The sequence below is a fragment of the Eublepharis macularius genome, chromosome 6, assembly GCF_028583425.1.
Source record: "Eublepharis macularius isolate TG4126 chromosome 6, MPM_Emac_v1.0, whole genome shotgun sequence".
NCBI lineage: Eukaryota > Metazoa > Chordata > Lepidosauria > Squamata > Eublepharidae > Eublepharis > Eublepharis macularius.
The window spans coordinates 5,117,425-5,137,998 of NC_072795.1; the positions used below are offsets into that span (position 1 = coordinate 5,117,425).

The 20,574-nt window shown below is 48.8% G+C and overlaps 1 protein-coding gene across 3 annotated transcripts in view; it reads left to right on the forward strand.

The window, feature by feature from the left end:
* TNK2 (tyrosine kinase non receptor 2) overlaps positions 1–20,574 on the forward strand; it is a 132,037-nt gene that overhangs the window by 92,167 nt on the left and 19,296 nt on the right. For all 3 annotated transcript variants that reach the window (XM_054984138.1, XM_054984139.1, XM_054984140.1), the window contains one exon: positions 18,310–18,504. In XM_054984138.1, coding sequence (XP_054840113.1) covers positions 18,310–18,504 — 195 coding nt within the window. The remainder of the gene's footprint in view (positions 1–18,309; positions 18,505–20,574) is intronic.

The following is a 20,574-nucleotide window of genomic DNA, read 5'->3' on the forward strand; positions in this document are numbered from 1 at the left end:
AAAGTAGACAATGTTTTATCTCTGATCAGGGCTGTAAGTTTAACCGTCCCTGCCAACTCCATCATTTTCACAACCCAATCCTTGATTGAAGGCAATACTGTGCTTTTCCATTTTTGTGCATATAAAAGCCGCCGTGGTCACAAATAGAAACAAGACACCATGTTTATTTTCCAACTGTTTATTCATTAATCTCAACAAAAAGGGTTCTGGTTTAAATTGTATATTGATCTTCAATATTTTTTGTATTATCATATGAATTTGTGACCAATTTTTTTTGCTTTAGGGCAATGTTAAAGAGAGTCCCAGTGAACACATAATGGGTATACACAGGGCTCATTTTGAGGGGAAACACACCGGAACACAGTTCCAGCAGTTCCCCAAAGAGGTCACATGTCAGGTGGCCCCGCCCACCTCTCGCCCATTTTGGGCCCATTCCAGCCTGGATTGGGGCTGAAACGGCCCAGATCGGGCCTCTGGCGGGTGGTAGATCACTCTCCTGCTCAGCAGTGGTCCAATCCTGACCATTTGGGGCCCCTTTTCAGCCATTTTCAGCTTCTTTTTGCCATTTGGGGCCCAATTTCGGCCCTGAATGGCCAGGATGGGGTCCAAAACAGCCAGGATAAGTGATATCAGGGGGTGTGGCATATGCTAATGAGTTATGCTAATGAGTTCTCCAGCTCTTTTTCCACGAAATGACCCCTGGGTATACACATGCAAATTTGCAAAGATTTAAAAACCAGCAGAAATTCAATACGGAGCTGAGGAAATGCTGAAATAGCATAAGCAGTTTGACGACTGACATGTTAAGCAACATAGGAGCTGCCCAGTGGAATCGGACATCATTGTAGGGGAGTCTATAGTGCATCAGTATATACAGCAGTAGTAGTAAAGTCTGTGGTCCTTCCTTCTTCCTTTACTGATAGATCTCTTGAGACCACTTCCTTACAGTACAACCCCCCTATCTGAGTAAAAAGCCCCCTTGAATAATTCAGTTTTGCATCATTTGCAGAAGGCCAGGAGAGCCGGAGCGTTCCTAACCTCCCCAGGTAGACGTGGCCTCAGAGTAGAGGTGGGCACGAACAGCAATACGAACAAAAAAAAGCCACGAACAGCCCGACCAGCTGTTCGCGAGCAAGCTGTTCGTGAGGCCCCGTTCCCGACGAACATGTGTTCATTCTAAGCCCTGTTCGTGGTGTTCATCAGCTGTTCGTCAAGCCAGACGGTCTGGTGCGGTCTGGTGCCTTTCAATCAATTCCCTTGGCAACAGTAGGCACGGACTTTCTGAACTCTGTCTGAACTCCTGTTGCCCTGAAAAACCCAATCTAAGCCCAGGGGCACTTCACCCCCGACTCAGCTGCTTGTCAGAGAAAACCCTGACAAGGGCTGATTGCAGCCTGCCGGGGTTTAAATTTTCCTCTCCCTGCGCAGGAAAAGGGACGTTTAAATCCCCCACTCGGCCTCTTTTCAGGGAAACCCCTGACAAGCAGATGAGTGCAGCCTGCCGGGGTGAAATGTCCTTCTCCCTGCTGCTGCACAGCAGCAGGGAGAGGGGCACTTCACCCCCCCCCAACTCAGCTGCTTGTCAGGGAAGCGGGGTTTCAATTTTCCTCTCCCCTCTGCTGCGCAGTGCAGGAAATTTAAATCCCTGGAGTGCACAGCAGCAGGGAGAGGAGCACTTCACCCCTGACTCAGCCGCTTGTCAGGGGTTTCCTGACAGTCTCCCCCCCCCCCTCCAGCCGGCTGGAAGGAGGGAGACTTGGAAGGGAAGGAGGTTTCCCACGCCGTTTGCAAACAGCGCACAAAACTTTCTTCCCTTCCAAGTCTCCCCACGAACAGCCAACCACGAACATGTTCGTGAACAGGGTCATGTTCGTGGTTGTTCGTGATTCCCTGTTCGTGGATGGCAACAAACATCGTGTTCTTTTTTTCCCCCTGTTTGTGCCCACCTCTACCTCAGAGCCTCATTCTCACGTCATAGCCAAAGGGCCTTGATAGAGGTTGCCAGTGAATGCACATGCTGTGTGAGGAAGGGCCTTAGATCTCTAGTGGAGCACATGCTTGGAATTCAGAAGGTTCTAGATTCTCAGTCTTCCTCCAAAAAGGGTATCCAGTAGCAGATCTGGGAAAGATCCCACTCGACATCCTTGGAGAACCATTGTCTGACGATGGTGAGCTCTGAGGGCCGCTGGTTTGATTCTACAGAAAGAACCTGTAAAAGTCATCATTGGGCAGAAGAGAGGGTACCAGCCTGGGAATTGCTATTTTCGGGGTTATATCAGCTGCTACCTGCATGCAGCCCCTGAGATAGGACAGGCTATACTTGGTTGTCTTCCTTTGCCTCAATTTCGCCTCCTCTCCAGTCACAAAACAGCCATGTTGCAAGGCCAAGAAAGATGCAGATTGCAAACAGACATAGACTGGAGAGCCGGCATTGTGTAATGGTTAGAGTGTCGGACTAGGATATGGGAGACGCAGGTTCGAATCTCCACTCTGCCATGACAGCTCATTGGATGACCTTTGGCCAGTCACATACTCTCAGGCTACCCTACCTCACAGGGAGGTTGTGAGGATAAAATGGAGCATAGGAGAACAATGTAAGCCACTTTGAAGAGGTAAATCACTAAGCCCATCTCAAGGGGTCTATTCCAGCTAGGGATACCATACCCCCGGTGTGGTATCCCTAGCCCATTTTGGTGCAGATCGGGCCCGTTTTGGGCCACTGCGGAGGGCAAGAGTGCTCCTGCCCTCCGCAGTGGCCGACACTTCCTGGAAGTGATGTCATCACGCTTGCGCACGTGCGCACCCTCTCCCAGAAAGGTGAGTGCCAGGCCCCAATCCCCCCGCTGGGAGGTTGAGGGGGCCTGGCAGCCCTAATTGCAGCCAATGGACCAGCCCACAAAGGGGTGCTGGGTTCACTTCCTGCTTCTGCCAGGGGCTTGCCGTGTGGCCTCAGTCATTTCACTTAGCTTTGGAATCACAGCCGTGCAGGCTGTACAGCACTCGTGGCGTTACAGACACTCTAAAAGGCGTATAAAATAATGAGGGGGCAAGTTAGTGGCAAAGGAGAACATAGAATCTCTCTACACGAGACATCTTACCTGGGGATGCTCAAGTGAAAGATCTTACACTTGTTCTCCTATTGTGGATATACCTGCACTGCTAGCGAAACACAGTACACTTGAATATAAGACCGCACAGAAAGAAAGTTACTTGAGCGTCCCCGTGTAAGATGCCTTGTGTGGAGAGAATGCTTAAGGTCCAGTGAATCAAAGAACCTTCCAAATACTGCAGCAGCCACGCTTGCAAAACTGCCTGCTCTCCGTTGAGGTGGGAGGGATATTGTCTCCTATCGTTCTTTATTATTTCTCCTCTCCTGAGCACCTTTCTTCTAGACAGCACCCTTCTCCTGGCCAGCCTTTGTGCCATGCTGGGGTAGTTCACAGTGTCCATTCGCCTTCCCGAGGCCCCCTTAGCCCTCCTTCTGCTGAGTCATTTCCTCGGGTGTGATTTTTGCCCTGGCTTGTGTGCCTGCAAAGAGCTCCCAGCCACGATATGCACGCCCCGCCCCCCCAAAGCAGCCACTCCCTGCCACCCACGCTTATCTGATTGGCACGCCTGCCAGGGAGTCAGCTTTGCTTGTCTGGGGTTTCCCCCCCCCCCACACACACACACCTGAAAAGCAAGCAATGGGGGGTGGAGTCTGCTAACAGGGAGGTGGAAGGGTACCCCGTGAGCCCTCTAGTCCAGCCTCAGCAACACCCAGGCGGCTACCTGAGAAGGCATTTCTGAGACAACCTGGGCAGCTTAGTCCTGAAAGAAATGTCACAATCTCGGGCAGCTGAACGTGCCTGTGCAGAGTAGTAAGCTGGAAAAGCGTCCTGGTTTGAATGTCACTTCTTCTGTGAATGCTCTAAGAGTCCCTCTGCATGAGACATCTGACACGTGAAGAACACGTGTCGGGAGATGCAATGTTAGCCGGGAAGGGTAGTTTAAAAAGACAGAGCCAGCAGCAGGGCAAAGGCTTTGCTATTCACTGGAGCTGTGTGAAGGGGATGTGAAATGTCAGAAAGGAAACTTCAGCCCGTTAGAACCTCGGCTCTGGAAGGCAGCCCCAGCCCATTTCCATTCCTCACTGCTTGAGATCCCACACAGTTTTAGACTAGAGAGGTGAAATTGACAGAGCCTTTGGGGAGGCGAAGATGAAATTGACAAACCCTCTGAGGAGCGCTCTCCACAGGCTCTGTCTTTTTAAACTGTGCTTCCCGGCTAACATGGCGTCTCCCTACACTTGAACAACATGCGCCGAGGTGTCTCATGTAGAGAGACTCTCAGCCTCTTAGGCAAGATGCTAATTGCCAGTCTCAGATGCCCATCTGTAGTATGGGAGATGATACTGGCCTACTTTGCAGGGTGTAAGCATTTTCTTACTGGATCGGACCAAACATGCATCCTGTTTCCCACAGGAGGTAGCTGTGTTCTAAAGTGGTTATAGTGTTGGGCTAGAATCTGGGAGACTGGAGTTTAAATCCCACCCCCCCACACCACACACACACACACACACAGACTGTGAAGTTTACTGGGCCAATCACACAGGTTCAATCTTACCCTACCTCACAGGGTTGTTGTGCGGCTAAAATGGAGGAGGGGAGAACAACATGTGCTGCACTTAGAGTCTCTCTACCCAATACTTTTGACATATGTTTTTCACATGTTGGGAGATGCAATGTTAGCCGGGAAGGGTAGTTTTAAATGACAGATCCAGCGGAGATTGCTTTGGAGGGCATGGATTCTCTCACAGCCCTCCGCCGCCTCTGGCATCCCCTCTTCCAGAGCTTTTGCCCTGCCAAGTTTTAAGCAGCGAGGGCAGCAGGGTAAAAACTCCAGACAGGGAGACAGTCCAGCAGCTCTGTCTACGCTTCCTGGCTAACATTGCGTCTCCTGACACTTGACGAACACGTGCCCCGGCGTCTCGTGTAGATAGACTCTTAGACAAAGGCCCCTATCTATCTTCATTGAAATAAGTAACCAGCTTCCCATTTCCCCAGACCAGGAAAACATATTAATGCATAATCAAAACAGCAGTTTAGTTTGTGTGAGTGTTATGTGCCGTCAAGTCGTTTCCGACCTATGGCGACCCTATGAATGAAAGACCTCCAAAACGTTCTATCTCTAACAGACCTGCTCAGATCCTGCAAACTGGAGGATGTGGCTTCTTTTATTGAGTCAAGCCACCTCGTTTTAGGTCTTCCTCTTTTCCTGCTGCCTTTTAGTTTAGCTGAGCCCTAAAAAAACCACTGCCTTCCACAGCACTGGAACATTTAAAAAACTTTTTAAAGGGGCCATTTACGGGAAGCTGAAAAGCAGAAAGAAAAAGATCAGTGGCAAATATGGGGGAATGTCAGTCAACGAACTGCTTGGAAAAACATGAGTCTTACCCTGATTCTGAAAACTCAAAAAAGTTTAGAGCCAGAGGAATGAAGGCAGCTGCATAATCCAGGGCCACAACAGAAAAGGCCCTGCCCTCCTGTCCATGATGCTTTGCAGACCGGAGCGGAAGAGCTGAGGACAGCAGGTGATTCTTGTGGGCAAGTGAAGTCACAGATGCTGAGACTTCACGCCAATGGAAGTTGAGGACTAGTGGGATGTGCCAGAAGGCGCAAGTGGGGGGGCTTTTAAGGGGGGGCTTTGGAGGGAGAGCCCTAAGGAACATAGCGGGGGGGGGGTCTACCAAGTTCCATTCTTGGCTTCTGTCCTTGACATTTCCGAGGATCTTGGATAACAAGTTCCGAAAAGTCTCGAGGCTTTGGAGGTCTGCTATGGGACGGACAGGCTGGTGGAACTGTGGTCTGTCTGAATACAAAACAGTTTGGGATGTTTATATGGGTGGGATGGCAGCACAGTGGAGATGCTCACAGAGGACATAGTTCTAGACATCAGGGGACCTACAAGAAAACATGCTGCAGGGAAAGTGAATGGAGTTGGGGGGAGTGGTTGTTGGGGGGGGGAGTTCAGCATGCTTTTCTCACCTGCCCCTTTCAGTTCCCCCACCCTCGGTCTCAGAGATGCAGTAGGGAGCACCGAAAATCTGACAGCAGTTGTGGGAGGCTGAAATTTGTAAACTTATGCCTGAGGTAGAGAAAGTGGGCAGAGAGGACTTCTTCTCCCTCTCCCCAAATACTAGAACTCACGGATGTCCAGTGAAGCTGATGGGGACAAAAGGAAATACCTTCTTTCATAAAGAGTGATGAAAATGTGAAATTTGTTTCCAGATGTGACGGCCTCAGGCATTCAGATTCACGGAGGAGGGGTATGTAGTGGCTACTAGCCATGGAGACTAAAGGGAACCAAAGGCAGTAAACCTCTGGATCCCGGTGCCAGGAGGCGATGTCAAGGGGAGGCCGATTTGCCCTGTTTTTGGCCCTCGGGAGTAACTGGTTGTTCACCATGTGAGAGAGGATCACAGATTTGATCCAGCAGGGAACTTCGTAGGAATGTTTGGGAGCCTCTGCCACAGGTCCCCTCCCTCCCAGCCAGCCGTCCCTGCCCCTCCCTCTTGGCAGCCTTCCCCCTGCGAGGCACCTCTGTGTTCGTCACCCCCAGAGCCATGAATCGGGCCGTCCCTCCAGGGACTGTGTGTTTTTCTCCTCCCACCTTTTGCTCCGCAGCGTTTGCAGCTTGGGGCGGGGTGCTTTTAATTGCAGGGAGGTGGTTTGTAACAGGAGTCAGGGACAAGGGTGTAGCTGAATGCCGGAACCGGCGTGTGCACACCCCCACCCATATGACATCATCGCTGCCCTGCCGAGTGACGGAGCAAAGCGCATAAAGCGCTTCTTCTGCACGAGCGGCTGCTCTTGGAGAGGCCTTGGAAGCTGGTGCCAGAGCCGCTGGGTTGCTCCCTGCTGGCAGCAAGGATGGCCTGAGGGTCCGGCGAGGGTTTTCCCAGGAGCCCCAAAGGAGGTGAAAACTTGTCCCTGATGGATATGGGAAGTGGCTGGAGGGGAGGGGAGGGCAAGGAGTGAAGCCAGCAGTGATTTTATTGAAAAGGGAAGTTACTCTGCTACATTCTGCGGCTGGATTTTATGCTTCCTATGGATCGTTTCAGGCAGGTAGCTGTGTAGAAGAAGATTCGAGTCCGGCAGCACCTTAAAGAGATTTTCCAGGGTATAAGCTTTTGAGGTCTCACTTCCTTAGAAAGATAGCTCTTTGACTTTCGAAAGCTTACATGCTGGAAATCTTGTTGGTCTGTAAGGTGCTACTGGACTTGATCCATGCTCTTCTACGGCAGGCCAACACGGCTACTCGGCTGAAACAAAGTTCTAGCTTTGACTCCCAAAACCTTATTCCCTGAAAATCTCGTCGGTCTTTAAGGTGCTCCTGGGTTTGAATTTTTCTCTGGTCTTGTCCTCTTGTTGCTCTCAAGTGACACAGGGCAGGCGAGCGAGCATATCTCGGAAACAGCAGCTCTGTGTTCTAATTCTGATGTGCTGTTTTCTTGCTGGTAGTTCAGCTTGGCCTCAGTTTTGCCATCTGTAAATTGCCCAAGCTCATAACTTTGGTAGAAAACATGTTGCTGGAACCAGTTGCGGTGACCTCTGTGGACTGTAAGAAAAGGGATTTGGGGGGGGGGGGGTTGTAAGGACATTATTGTTGTTGTTGCTGCTAAAGTCTTGCACACACAGACCTGAGAACTGCACAGTTTCTACCTGAATTGAAAAGAGACCAGTAGCACCTTTAAGACAAACCAACTTGACTGTAGCATAAACTTTCGAGAACCACAGTTCTCTTTGTCAGATGCATCTGACGAAGAGAACTGTGATTCTCAAAAGCTTATGCTACAGTCAAGTTGGTTAGTCTTAAAGGTGCTACTGGACTCTTTCCGATTTTGCTACTACAGACTAACACGGCTAACTCCTCTGGATCTACTTTCTACCTGCGCATCCTACTGTGGTCCTTCACAGATCTGCCCAGCACAGACAGGAATGCACGTTTGTAAGGAGGCTCAAGAGATTTCCATGCTGGAAGCAGAAAATCTAGCGGGCCCCGCCCACTGTTTAATTCAGTGACTCTTCAGCAGGAGAACTTCCCAGCAGATGCGGCCTCATGAGTCAGGTCTGCCTGCCTCCCACTGAGTTGCCCTGAACGTCACATCAGGTCCTCTGCCCCAGGCCGCTTTTTCTTGGAAATCTTGCAACATGCGTTTCAGTTTGGTTTGCTAACTGACTAGCCTCATGTACGCTAGTCTTTTTCTTTATTCATTGATGCCAGTTGCTTACTTATTTTTCTCGAGCATCACAACTTTCACTTGGAATCCTGCCGTAACTGTTTCCCTTGTCCTTTCATCTTTTGTCAAGCGCTGATTTAGGGAGATAATTTTACTTGCCAGTTCAGTTCATTCTGCTGTGAATTGACTGTAACGCAGTGGTCCTGTCATTTTTCTGCACCCCCCCACCACAGAGGGGTGGCCTATGATGTGGTTGGGGGCAGCAGTGCAGCTCCAACTAAATCTCCCCTTCCCACCTATTTTTGTAAAGAAGCTTTTGTGATGGTTGTTGTGGGTTTTCCGGGCTGTATTGCCGTGGTCTTGGCATTGTAGTTCCTGACGTTTCGCCAGCAGCTGTGGCTGGCATCTTCAGAGGTGTAGCACCAAAAGACAGAGATCTCTCAGTGTCACAGTGTGGAAAAGATGTTGGCAGGTCATTTGTATCTACTCAGGAGGGGTGGGGTTGAGCTGAGTCATCCTGTAAGAGTTTCCCAGGGTGTGGAATGCTAATGGCGGGAGGCTTCACTGTATCCTGAGGAGGTTCTTTTGCATATGGATTGGGGCTTGATGTGCTAATCTTCTCTGCAGGGCTATTGTCGGGTATAGAGTGTTTTGTTGGCCTGGTGTTTTTCAGAACTGGAAACCATGCTCTGTTCATTCTTAAGGTTTCTTCTTTCCTGTTGAAGTTTTGCTTATGCTTGTGAATTTCAATGGCTTCCCTGTGCAATCTGACAAAGTAGTTGGAAGTGTTGTCCAGTATTTTGGTGTCCTGGAATAAGATACTGTGCCCTGTTTGCGTTAGGCTATGTTCAGCCACTGCTGATTTTTCAGGTTGTCCAAGTCTGCAGTGTCTTTCATGTTCTTTTATTCTTGTCTGGATGCTACGCTTTGTGGTCCCGATGTAAACTTGTCCACAGCTGCAGGGTATACGGTATACTCCTGCAGAGGTGAGGGGGTCTCTACTGTCTTTTGCTGATCGTAGCATCTGTTGTATTTTTCGGGTGGGTCTGAATACTGCTTGAAGGTTATGCTTTTTCATAAGCTTTCCCATCTGATCAGTAATTCCTTTGATATATGGCAAAAACACTTTTCCTGTAGGAGACTGTTTTTCCTTGGTTGTTTGATTCATCCCGGGTTTGATTGCTCTTCGGATTTCATTTCTGGAGTAGCCATTTGCCTGAAGTGCATGGTTTAGATGATTAATTTCCTCATTGAGAAAGTGCGGCTCACATATCCGTCTTGCACGATCCACTAATGTTTTCATTATGCCTCTTTTCTGTCGGGGGTGGTGATTGGAAAGCCTTCGACAATACAAGCTTTTGTGAAATTGGCAAGAATTGTCTCTGTCTCTGCAAGGAATCCAGAGAAGTCAAAGGTGCAATCAAGGGTGTCTTCGATATCACAAATGCTTCCATCATCCAGATTTAGTCCTCACAGGAGCTGTTTTAGAAAAACGAGGACAACCTTCTCCCCCTCTGAAACCATCCCCCACCTTTGTCACTTGGCACCCCGCTTTGCCAACACCAGGTGTGCATGGCCTTTTTCCAACTAAGAAGCAGTCATTGTGGCTTGGAGGCAGCAGCGGAGGCAGCTGATTGCTGCCACGATTTTGGTGGACAAGGAAAAGCAGAGACTAGAACGGGTAAAGTGAGGTTGCAATTGAGCAGATCTCTAGGCAGATCATGAGAGAGAGGGCAGGAAGGGTTACATCAGTGCTTAGTTCTCGTGGCCCCTTCTTACACGCCCAGGGTAAGGCCGATCGCCACCTTGGGGTCAGGTAGCAATTTTCCCCAGGCCAGTTCAGCTAGGGATCCTGACGGTGTTTTGCCATCTTCTGGGCATGGGCAAAGTGCAAAGTATTAAGTGCAAATACATTCAATATAATAAATACAATAAATAAGCTAATAAAGATCAAGTTCATATGGTAAGAACTCCCAACTGGTGAAAACCAGAGTATTAGTCAATTTCATTATCTTTTTCTTTCAGCAGCAGGTTGAAGACCATCATAAAGAACAGGTCTTCAACCTGTTGCTGAAAGAAAAAGATAATGAAATTGACTAATACTCTGGTTTTCACAAGCTGGAGTTCTTACCAGATGAACTTGATCTTTATTAGCTTATTTATTGTATTTATTATTTATTGTATTTATTAGCTTATTTATTGAATGTATTTGCACTTAATACTTTGCACTTTGCAAAATTTAAAAAATTCTTCAAAAATTGAAAAAATTTTGTGACTGTTTGTAAACTGTCTTTCGCCCGGCTTATATTTGTAGTTGTTTAACCTATCCAGGTGTTTTCCCCTTGTTGTTGCCTATCTTCTGGGCATGAGCAGAGATCATGGGGCAGGGAGGTATGTGTAAATTTCCTGCACTGTGCATGGGGGGTGGACTAGATGACCCTGGCGGTCCCTTCCAACGCTATAATTCTTGTCTTGGCTCCTGTCGTTGCAGCTGTGGTGAGTAGAGGATGCTCAAGAGCTAGGAGAGGAGGTTGTGGCTCAGTAATGGAGCACCTGCATGGCATACTGAAAGTCTCAAGTTCTGTCCTTGGCATCTCCAGTTAAAACGCTGAGGCCGTAGACAATGTGAAAGATGTATTGTCGAAGGCTTTCACAGCCGGAGAACAATGGCTGTTGTGGGTTTTCCGGGCTGTATTGCCGTAGTCTTGGCCAAGACCACGGCAATACAGCCCAGAAAACCCACAACAGCCAATGTGAAAGATCTCTTCCTGAGACTGGAGAACCTCTGCCAGTCAAGAATAAACAATACGGACCTTGATAGACTACGGGGCTGAACATAGACCAGCTTCACTTGTTCCCTGTTAGAAAGCCAGTGTGGTGTAGAGGTTAGAGTGTTGGACTTGGGTCTGGGCAACCAGGTTCGAGTCTCTGCCCTGCCGTGGAAGCTCAGTGGGTGACCTTGGGCTGGTCACACCCTCTCAGCCTAACCAACCTCACAGGGTTATTGTAAGGATAAAACAGAGGCAAGGAGAATGATGTGCACAGCTTTGGGAGCAATGCAAGGTTTATATGAAGTAAATAAATGAATAAAAATAATGCTGGGCAGCGCTTGCTGTTGTGTGGAGTGTCCTCAAAAAAGCCCCTGCTTTTTGGGGGTTGTCATCTGGAATCACTTCCCCTGTGCCATAAATAAGAGAGAGTGCAACTGATGGTTAGCTCCACCACAGGGAGGGGCAGTGGGTCCAACCTGACCTAGAAGGGCGTTCAGTTGCCTGTAGTTTGCCCAAAGAGTTCGTGGAAGCTTCTTCCTTGAAAAAGGAAAGAACTAACTAGTTGTATTGTCGAAGGCTTTCACGGCCGGAGAACGATGGTTGTTGTGGGTTTTCCGGGCTGTTCCTGAACTACAATGCCAAGACCACGGCAATACAGCCCGGAAAACCCACAACAACCAACTAACTAGGTCTTTCTTAGTTTTGAGAGCTAAGTGTACTGAAATCTTCCAGTTGCAGAGCTTTGGGCTGGGCTCTAAGCTGCACTGTGGCAGACTCAAAGTCCTCCGTGGCAGTAGACGCATGGCAGAAGTCACGTAAGAGTCCATGCTCCAGTGATGACAGGTGCCTCCGTTGCAGTTTACCTGAACATATCGATGCAGGCTGCAGTCCTCCACTTGCATCGATCACTGATTGACATGTTTGCAAAGGCTCAGAGGTTACTTCCTTTCCTGGAAGGGCGGGGGGCGCGCTACGTGAGATCTTTGCGTTTGCTCTGGATATACAGTTCCACGTCTGTTAAGGCAGAGGAACGATGTGTGTGGGAGTGGTAGAGTAAAATCTTCCGGGGACTGACTGAGAGCTTTGTAGAAGCAGGTGTGGAAGAGAAGGTCCCTGAAGGACTGTGCCAGTGTTGGGGCCCCGGTGCTTCTCCGGCCTGTAACTCTGCCGGCTGGAGGAAGGCCGTCTCCTGAAGTTACCCAGTGAGTCATTCGCACCAGGCCTGGCTCTGCCCTTTTCCTGTTTACCTTCTCGATGAGTCTCTTCTCTGTGCCAACTTATTACTCAGTGGTTGAAATGGAACTGCCGCCGCCTCACTCTGGTCTACAGAGCTTCAAGCCATGGCTTAATAGCCCTGGAGACCCTGGCCGTCGCCACTGCAAACTCAGCCCATGTGCTTTGTTTCCCAGTCCTCGCAGTCAGTAGAACAGACTTGAATTGCACACTCGAAACAAAAGACAGGCTGGTAAAAGGCAAACCTGCACACTGTATCCCACTGCTCCTGTGTTGTGGCTTGATAAGAGCTGGATCACACACACAATCACACACACAAACATCCGAGTTGTGCAGTCCCAGGCGAGCAGCAAAAACAGAAGGTGGGCTTCTGTTTATGGGTTGCGTCCTGCCTATTAGATCCTAAGTGGCACAGACCTGTTATGGGGTGGCTATATCTGACCACATTCCCATCCTATGTGCTTGGTAAAACTGGAGGAGTTAGCCATGTTAGTCTGTAGTCGCAAAATAGTAAAGAGTCCAGCAGCACCTTTAAGGCTAACCGACTTTATTGTAGCATAAGCTTTCGAGAACCACAGGTCTCTTCGTCAGACGAAGAGACCTGTGGTTCTCAAAAGCTTATGCTACAATAAAGTCGGTTAGTCTTAAAGGTGCTGCTGGACTCTTTACTATCTTGGCAAAACTGAAAATCCTTACGAATTTTGCAAGAAAGCTCAGATATTAAAACTGGGCTTGCTGTTAGCAGCGTGCCAGGTGATGTGCGAAGCTTTGAAGTGATGTGTCCCTGGCCATAGCCTGCATTAGACTGGAAAGGCAAGCATGAGGAAATCAGGGGCATGTTTGGCAGCTGCTTGGCATGCCAAATGTCCCAGGCTCGGTCCCTGGCATCTTCAAATTTGAGGCTCTCCAGTTTGGGGAAGGACCTTTCTCTGCGAGAGATGTTGGAGTATCGCTGCCCGTTAGAACAGATGGTACTGCACCCGTGGCTGTTTCAGATTTCAAGGCAATGGAGGAAGAAGTCAGATGATGGTTATGTGATTCAGAACAAGGTTTGCCTAAGATAGGGAAATGGACAGGTGAAATCGGAGGAGTGGGGGATATCATGACCTCATAGTTTTAGGTGGGTAGCCATGTTCTTTTGCAGGAGAACAACAGGATTCGGGTCCCATGGCAACAAGATTTTCAAGACAGAAGCTTTTGAGAGAGCCCCCTTCTTCGGATAGGTAGCCGTGCTGGTCTGCAGTAGAACAGCAGGATTTGTAGGATTTGGGTCCCGCGGCACTTTAGAGACCAAAAAGATTTTCAGAGTAGAAGCTTTTGAGCATCAGAGCGCCCGTCTTCAGTGTGCCTTGTAGCTGAAGGCACAGAGAAGGAGAGGACCAACAGAATCATAGACTCATAGGGTTGGAAGGGACCTCTAGGGTCATCTAGTCCAACCCCCTGAGCAATGCAGGAAATTCAACGCCCCCCCCCCCCCCGCTCCATGCCCAGAAGATAGCAAAATACCTCCAGGATCCCTAGCCAAAAGATAATCTTGCAAGAAGGAATGGTGGAAACAGCAACTCCACAAGGGGAGGCCGGCGCTGAGAATAGCAATTTGGAAAGGATTAAAACTGGAGGACTAGAGGTGTGAAACTGAAGCTGAGATGCAGAACAGTTACCCAGCCCAGAATCTAGTTGCATTGCGAAGCAGCAAACGAGATTCAGTCTCCTTTCAGCCCCTGCTGAAGTTAATTTCGTTGGGGCTTGCAAAGGAAGACTGTAGCCAGAGGGCGAGGGACCGAAATAGTGGAAGACCTCCCCTCCCAGTATCTGTCCTGAATAAACTGCCGTTTCCAGAATCTTCAGAGATCTCCACTGAAGTCGCCAAAGCCTTTTATTATTTATTTTATTTACGTTATTTATTGTCTGCCTTTCTCACTGTCACTCAAGCCATCTTCCCAGTGCAAGTCAATACTCGATTCATTTGAAATGTGGTGCTGAAGGAGAGTTTTGCAGATACCGTGGATGGTCAAAAAGGCAAATAAGTGGGTACTAGATCAAATCAAGCCTGAATTCTCCCTAGAAGCTAAAATGACACAGGGGCTATCGTATTGGGGTCACATCATGAGAAGACAAGATTCTCTGGAAAAGTCAGTAATGCTGGGGAAAGTGGAAGGAAGTAGGAAAAGAGGAAGACCTAAAACGAGATGGCTGGACTCAGTTAAAGAAGCCACGTCCTCTAGTTTGCAGGATCTGAGCAAGTCTGTAAATGACAGGACATTTTGGAGGTTTTTCATTCGTATGGTCACCATAGGTTGGAAGCAACTTGATGGCACACAACACACATACAAGTCAGTACAGTGGCTGAAACTTTTAGTGTTTCCTCCCCTCTCCTTTTTCTTCGTATTCCACTGAGGCAAGGGCAAATCGTCAGCTTAAGCAGCCCAGTAGCGAGCAGAGTTGAGTGTCCTCCACTCGGTGGCCAGCAGCAATGACGATGAGAGGCATGGACAAGTCCGTCTTCTTCTCTCGTACTACCAAGAGCTAGTGGTGGTGTGGGAGGAGAAGATTAATCAACCCACGCCAGTTGTTGCCGGTGCTAGCCAGATCCAACCCAAGTGGGCACGCCGTTCCACCTGCATTGAGTTGGTCCTGGCCACCATCCCTTCTCCAACGTCCCCCAGCAACTGTCCCGGTAAGTGAAAAGGTTGGTCCGCCCCTATCATCAGGAAATTCCACTGTTGAAGGCTGGCGTTTGCTTATCACATACCCAATAAAGTTTAATGGGATGACTCAGAGGCTGACTGACTGCCATATTTGCGGTTGGGGAGGCATTTCCCCCACACCTCAAGGTCATGAACGCTGGAGCTCCAGAGCTCAGGGTGTGGAGCTCCTGTCTCTGAAGGGTATGCCTTGGCTTCCTTGCGTGAGTCATCTTTTATTCACTAAGCGCCTCTTGTGTTGATCCTTCGCTCTGATTATGGGAGGTTACGGCCCAGAAGGTGTCCCTTGTTGTATGAGGAATGGGTGGATGGTTGGTTGTTCCCTGCGGTTTACTGTGCCTTGAAATGCTGGTGGAGTGTAGAAAAGGTGCAGAAAATGGACAATCTGTATAAACTAGTCGGCAGATCATCTTCCCATTGAAGAAAAACTAAGGAAATTTGGGTCTGTTTAGCTTAGAGAAAAGACAATTAAAGGGGAAGAAATTAAGGTTTGTAGAATTATGCATAGGTTGGGGGGAAATAGAGTCCCCCCCCCCTTTTTAGTAGTAGCACTTGGTGGTACCTAGTGAAGCTGGCGGGCGATAGTTTCAGGACAGACCAAAGGAAGAGTAACCCGTGGAATTCCCTTCCATGGGATGTAGTGATAGCCATTTGAGGTCTTTAGAACGGGATTAGACAAATTCATGCCCAGACTCCAAATTAGATCTGAAGAGGAGACGTTCACCAGACTTTCTCTCAATTCCTTGTTTTCAGGTGAATTCAGGGTGAGGTTTGAGGAGTGGGGTTTTTTTTGCCACCCTGAGCCCGCTTGTGGGAAGGGCGGGGTATAAGTTGAATAAAATAAATAAATACATATGAAGGAAGAGAACTCATCCTTACTTCTTCCACTCTTTTATTAAGAGTTGCATCATGGCTGCAGCCTACGGTAGGCTTGGCCGCAATCCAGTTATCAGTCATAAGAAAGAGCAAAAAACCCTGAACATGTAACAAACATGTACTTTGTGAATGCAACAAAGAGAACTATGCCATTTCCAGTTTCCCGGGAAATAAGCATGCCAATCAAATTCTGCTGCAAATATTGACGAGTGACAGCTTTCTTAAGCTGACTAAACCATTGGTCCTTCTATCCTAGTATCGTCCTCTCCGGTTCTTGGGCCGAGGAGGGTCTTTCACACCATCAGCCACCGCGTTCTTTTAATTAGAGATACCGGAAACTGAATCAGGGATCTTCTACTTGCAAAGTTTATGCTCTCTTTCCTGCTACTCCTCTTTACCTTTTACTGTAAACTTTTACCTCAGGAGATCAATCTCTTTATATTAAATTGCTCCTTTCTCTTAATTTCCTTCCTTCCTTCCTTCCTTTCTTTCTTTCGTTCGTTCATTCATTCATTCAATTTTTAGCTTGCCATTCCCATGCACATGCTCAGGGTGGGGTACAATTAAATGCTCAGTACACATTAAAACATATAAATACATGTAAAATCCAAAACCCGCAAAATACATATGGAACAACATCTCAGATGGAGGCCCCCTCCAATTTCCCCAGTCATAATGTAAACAAAAGAGGGGGGGCACAGTTAATAATATTCCAGTGACTGCACTTATGGGGGGGGAGATGATTTTGTAGGGTTGCCAGCTCCAGGTTGGGAAATTCCTGGAGATTTGGTGGGTGGAGCCTGGAGAGGGTAGGGTTTGGGAAGGGAAAGGGCCTCAGTTGGGTATAATGCCATAGAGTCCACCCCCCAAAGTAGCCATTTTCTCCAGAGGAACTGATCTCTATGGCCTGGAGATCGGTTGTAATTCAAGGAAATCTCCAGCCACCACCTGGAGGCAGGCAACGCTAGTAGGGAGGCTCCTGAAACAATCACTCAACCATATGCCTGGTGGAACAACTCTGTTTTACAGGCCTGCCAAAAAGATAGAAGGTCTTGGCGGGCCCGGGTGTCCTCCGACGGAGAGTTCCACCAGGTTGGGGCCAGGACTAAAGAAGCCTTGCCCAGGTCGAGGCCAGTCGGGCCTCCCTGGGGCCAGGGACCACTAGTAGATTCTTATTTGCCGATCTTAGTGGTCTCTGGGATACGTATGGGGAGAGGCTGTCCCGCAGGTATGCTGGTCCCAGTCCGTTTAGGGCTTTAAAGGTTAAAACCCAAACCTTGAACTTGATCCGGAACTCCATGGGGAGCCAGTGCAGCTCCGCAACACCTTACAATTATGTTAATTTTTACCTCAGAAAGGCTTTGTTCAAATACTGAATTTCTTCTCTTACACACTCAACTCCAGGCATTCTGTACCTTACCCAGGTTTTTACTTCAAGAACATTTTTACTTTGGGATATGTATCCCACTGCTGATCCTACACTGCTCTTTTGGTGCTGTGTGCATGTGCCCCTGGGATCTTTCAGCCTCCTGCTGCCTGTTCGGCATGAATTGGGCCCGCTCAATAGTTGACTCTGTTGGGGAGTACCAAAGGCCCAATAAAATGACATGAAAATCCTTTGGGCTTCTGGGCAAAGCAAGTACAGCGCCATGAGGCCAGGGAGCCAATCCGCTCTGAGAAGTTCCCTGCTGTGCTGTTATCTCCTGGGAAGAAAGGGCAAGGACTGCCAGCTCAGCCCTCTGTCGTGTTTTTTATCCCGCCCTTCCTCCAAGGTGCTCTGAGTGTTACGTGGTTCATCACTCTCCCATTTTATCTTCACAACAATCCTGTGGGGGAGTTTAGGATGAGGGAGAGAAAGAGAGAGCAACTGGCCTCAGGTCATTGGAGCATCGCCTTGTCCCGTCTTTTAGCAAAACTTTTCCTGCTTCCCCCGTTCCATCACTGGACTCACTGCTTTTCTGCCTAACATCTCGCTGCAAGCCATCTGTGTTGATTTTAGAGCACAAGCCCTTCTGGCTCAGGGCCAAACTACAAGTGACGAATGACACAGGTTGGACCCTTGCCAGCTTCCCTCAAGTTTTGATGGGAAATGTAGGCAGCTTGGCAGAATGTTGGACAAGTGACAGTTGAAAAGTCCATTGGACAGCAGTCGGAGAGCCAAGCTGCAAGACCAGGACGCCTACATTTCCCATCAAAACTTGAGGGAAGCTGACAAGTGTCCAACCTGTGTCAGGCGTCACTTGTAGCTCAGCCCTCAGAAATACACTATGTTGCACGCATCCCATACGTTTTGTGTCCATTAAACACGCCGCAAAAATTGTGCTTGGTGGAAGCAGCCTCGTCCTTATCCACAGGAAAACTAGGGCACAGCCTGGGGTGTGGAACATAGTCTGCTTAATTCTCAGACATTTGAAGACCCTTCAGGGTCCCCTCTCGGAAGCACACGAGCCCTTATTTCGCCTCCTTCGCTTCTCGTAACCCAGCCCGTTTTTTTGTTCCCTAGGGCCGAGAATTATTGGTGGCGGGGTCAGAATAAGCGGACGCTGAAAGTGGGCCAGTTCCCGCGCAACACAGTGACCTCGGTGGCGGGGCTGTCGGCCCACGACATCAGCCAGCCGCTCAAAAACAGCTTCATCCATACGGGCCATGGAGACACCAACCCCCAACAAAGCTGGGGCTTCCCTGATAAGATCGACGAGTAAGAGCGCTGGGTGTTTGTCTCTGTTTCCTTCTGCCACGTCTGCTTTTTCTCCATCTCCCCAGCAGTTCTCGGTTTGGTATTCTTGGGAGGTGTTGTAGGGCCAGAGGTCACGTCCACCTCTCCTTCTCATTGAGTAACGACTGAGAATGAATTTTGGGGAGGCAGAAGGCCAGGCCGGTGCCCACTGGCCAGGGAAAGAACTGTGCATGTTTGTTATGATTGTGTTGGAGCATAGGAAACTGAGCCCTACGAGGAAAGGCTGAGGGCCTTGGGAATGTTGAGTTTGGAGAAGAGGAGGTTGAGGGGGGACATGATTGCTGTCTTTAAGTATTTGAAAGGCTGTCATTTGGAGGAGGGCAGGGAGCTGTTCCAGTTGGCAGCAGAGGGTAGGACCCGAAGCAATGGGCTTAAATTACATGCACAAAGGTACCGGCTGGATATTAGGAAGAACTTTTTCACTTTTTCAGAGTAGTTCAAAAGTGGACTCAGCTGCCTAGGGAGATGGTGAGCTCCCCTTCACTGGCAGTTTTCAAGAAGAGGCTGGATGAATATTTGTCAGGGATGCTTTAGGCTGATCCTGCACTGGGCAGGGGGTTGGACTAGATGGTCCGTATGGCCCCTTCCAACTCTATGATTCTATGAAAACACACACTGTGTTTTCCTAGAATCTCAGCCCTCCTTTTTAAAAGTATAATTGTGTGCTGTCGAGTCACAACTGACTTATGGCAACGCCTCATGGGGTTTTCAAGGCACAAGATAAGCAGAAATGGTTTGCTATTGCCTGCCATTGCATACCAACCCCATCTCCCTTGGTGGTCTCTCATCCAAGTATAAACTGTGGCTGACTCTGCTTAACTTAGAATCATAGAGTTGGAAGGGATCTTCAGGGCCATCTAGTCTAACCCCCTGCACAATGCAGGAAATGCACAATTTTGCTTCTTTTGTTTTTTAAAATTACAATTCTACATATTCTGGTGCCCTGAAGATCCAAAATTTCCTTCTGGATGTTCTCATCCATTTCTTCATATTTTTCCTTTGGTGCCAGGAAACGCAGAGAATCTAATTTCAAAGTATTAGATTTAGTTTCAAAATGATTCCATAAAGCAGTTGATCACTTCGATTAGTGATATCCAAAGGCCACAAGCACCTTCCCGGCAGCTGTGGATAACATTCAACAATGGCTGCATTTCACTCTTTTCTGAGTTGCGTCCAGCCATTCCGTCTCCTTCTCAACTCAGGCACACATGCTTGGTTGGATCTTGTCCTTCCTTTGTAGCCAACCACAGTTATTGGCAGCTTGTCGTTCCCCCAGCAGGGAAAACTGCCATTCGGAGTTGGGGGGGAGACTTTGGGGACAGGAAAGCAGTGGAGAGAGAGGTAAATCTCCTGTTGCCTATGCCGTGGACCTTATCCACACACACACCAGCTTCTGCTTAACAATAACCTTGGCCCTTTTCACACTACTTACCTGCTCCCGGAACGTCGCGAAGTATCGCGCAAAAAACCGCGGAAGATAGCGTCTTCTCGCGAGAGTTTTGCGCGATGTCGCGCAAAACTCTCGCGAGAAGATGCTATTTTCCGCGTTTTTTGCACGATATCTCACAGCGTTCCGGGAGCAGGTAAGTAGTGTGAAAGCATCTCATCTGATTTGAACCTCAGTGTAACGGCAGGCCAGTTCATTACCTAGATTCCGCCAGTGATCAACAACAAGCCCTGGCATTTCTCCTGCCTAGAAGTATCTGCATGTCTGTCATCACCCCTCTGTTCTGTGTGGGCGCCGTGGGTACAGACTGTGCGCGGCCAGCGTGTTCCCAAGCAGCCAATCCCATGTACCAACCCTACCCTTGCCTTGTACAGGTATTACATCCTGCCTGGCTCTCCCTTGTTCCCCAGGGGTGATGGTGGTAGTATTGAAATTGAAATGCCTAGTTCTACGCACACTTTGGCCGGACTTTAAAAATGACCTGTGGGACATCAGGCTGTGTGGAGTAGGAAATTGCTAATAGGACCCAAAATGGTGGTGATTGGACTTTCAGGGGCCCGGGTCTAATGTGGGAGATCCCCCGG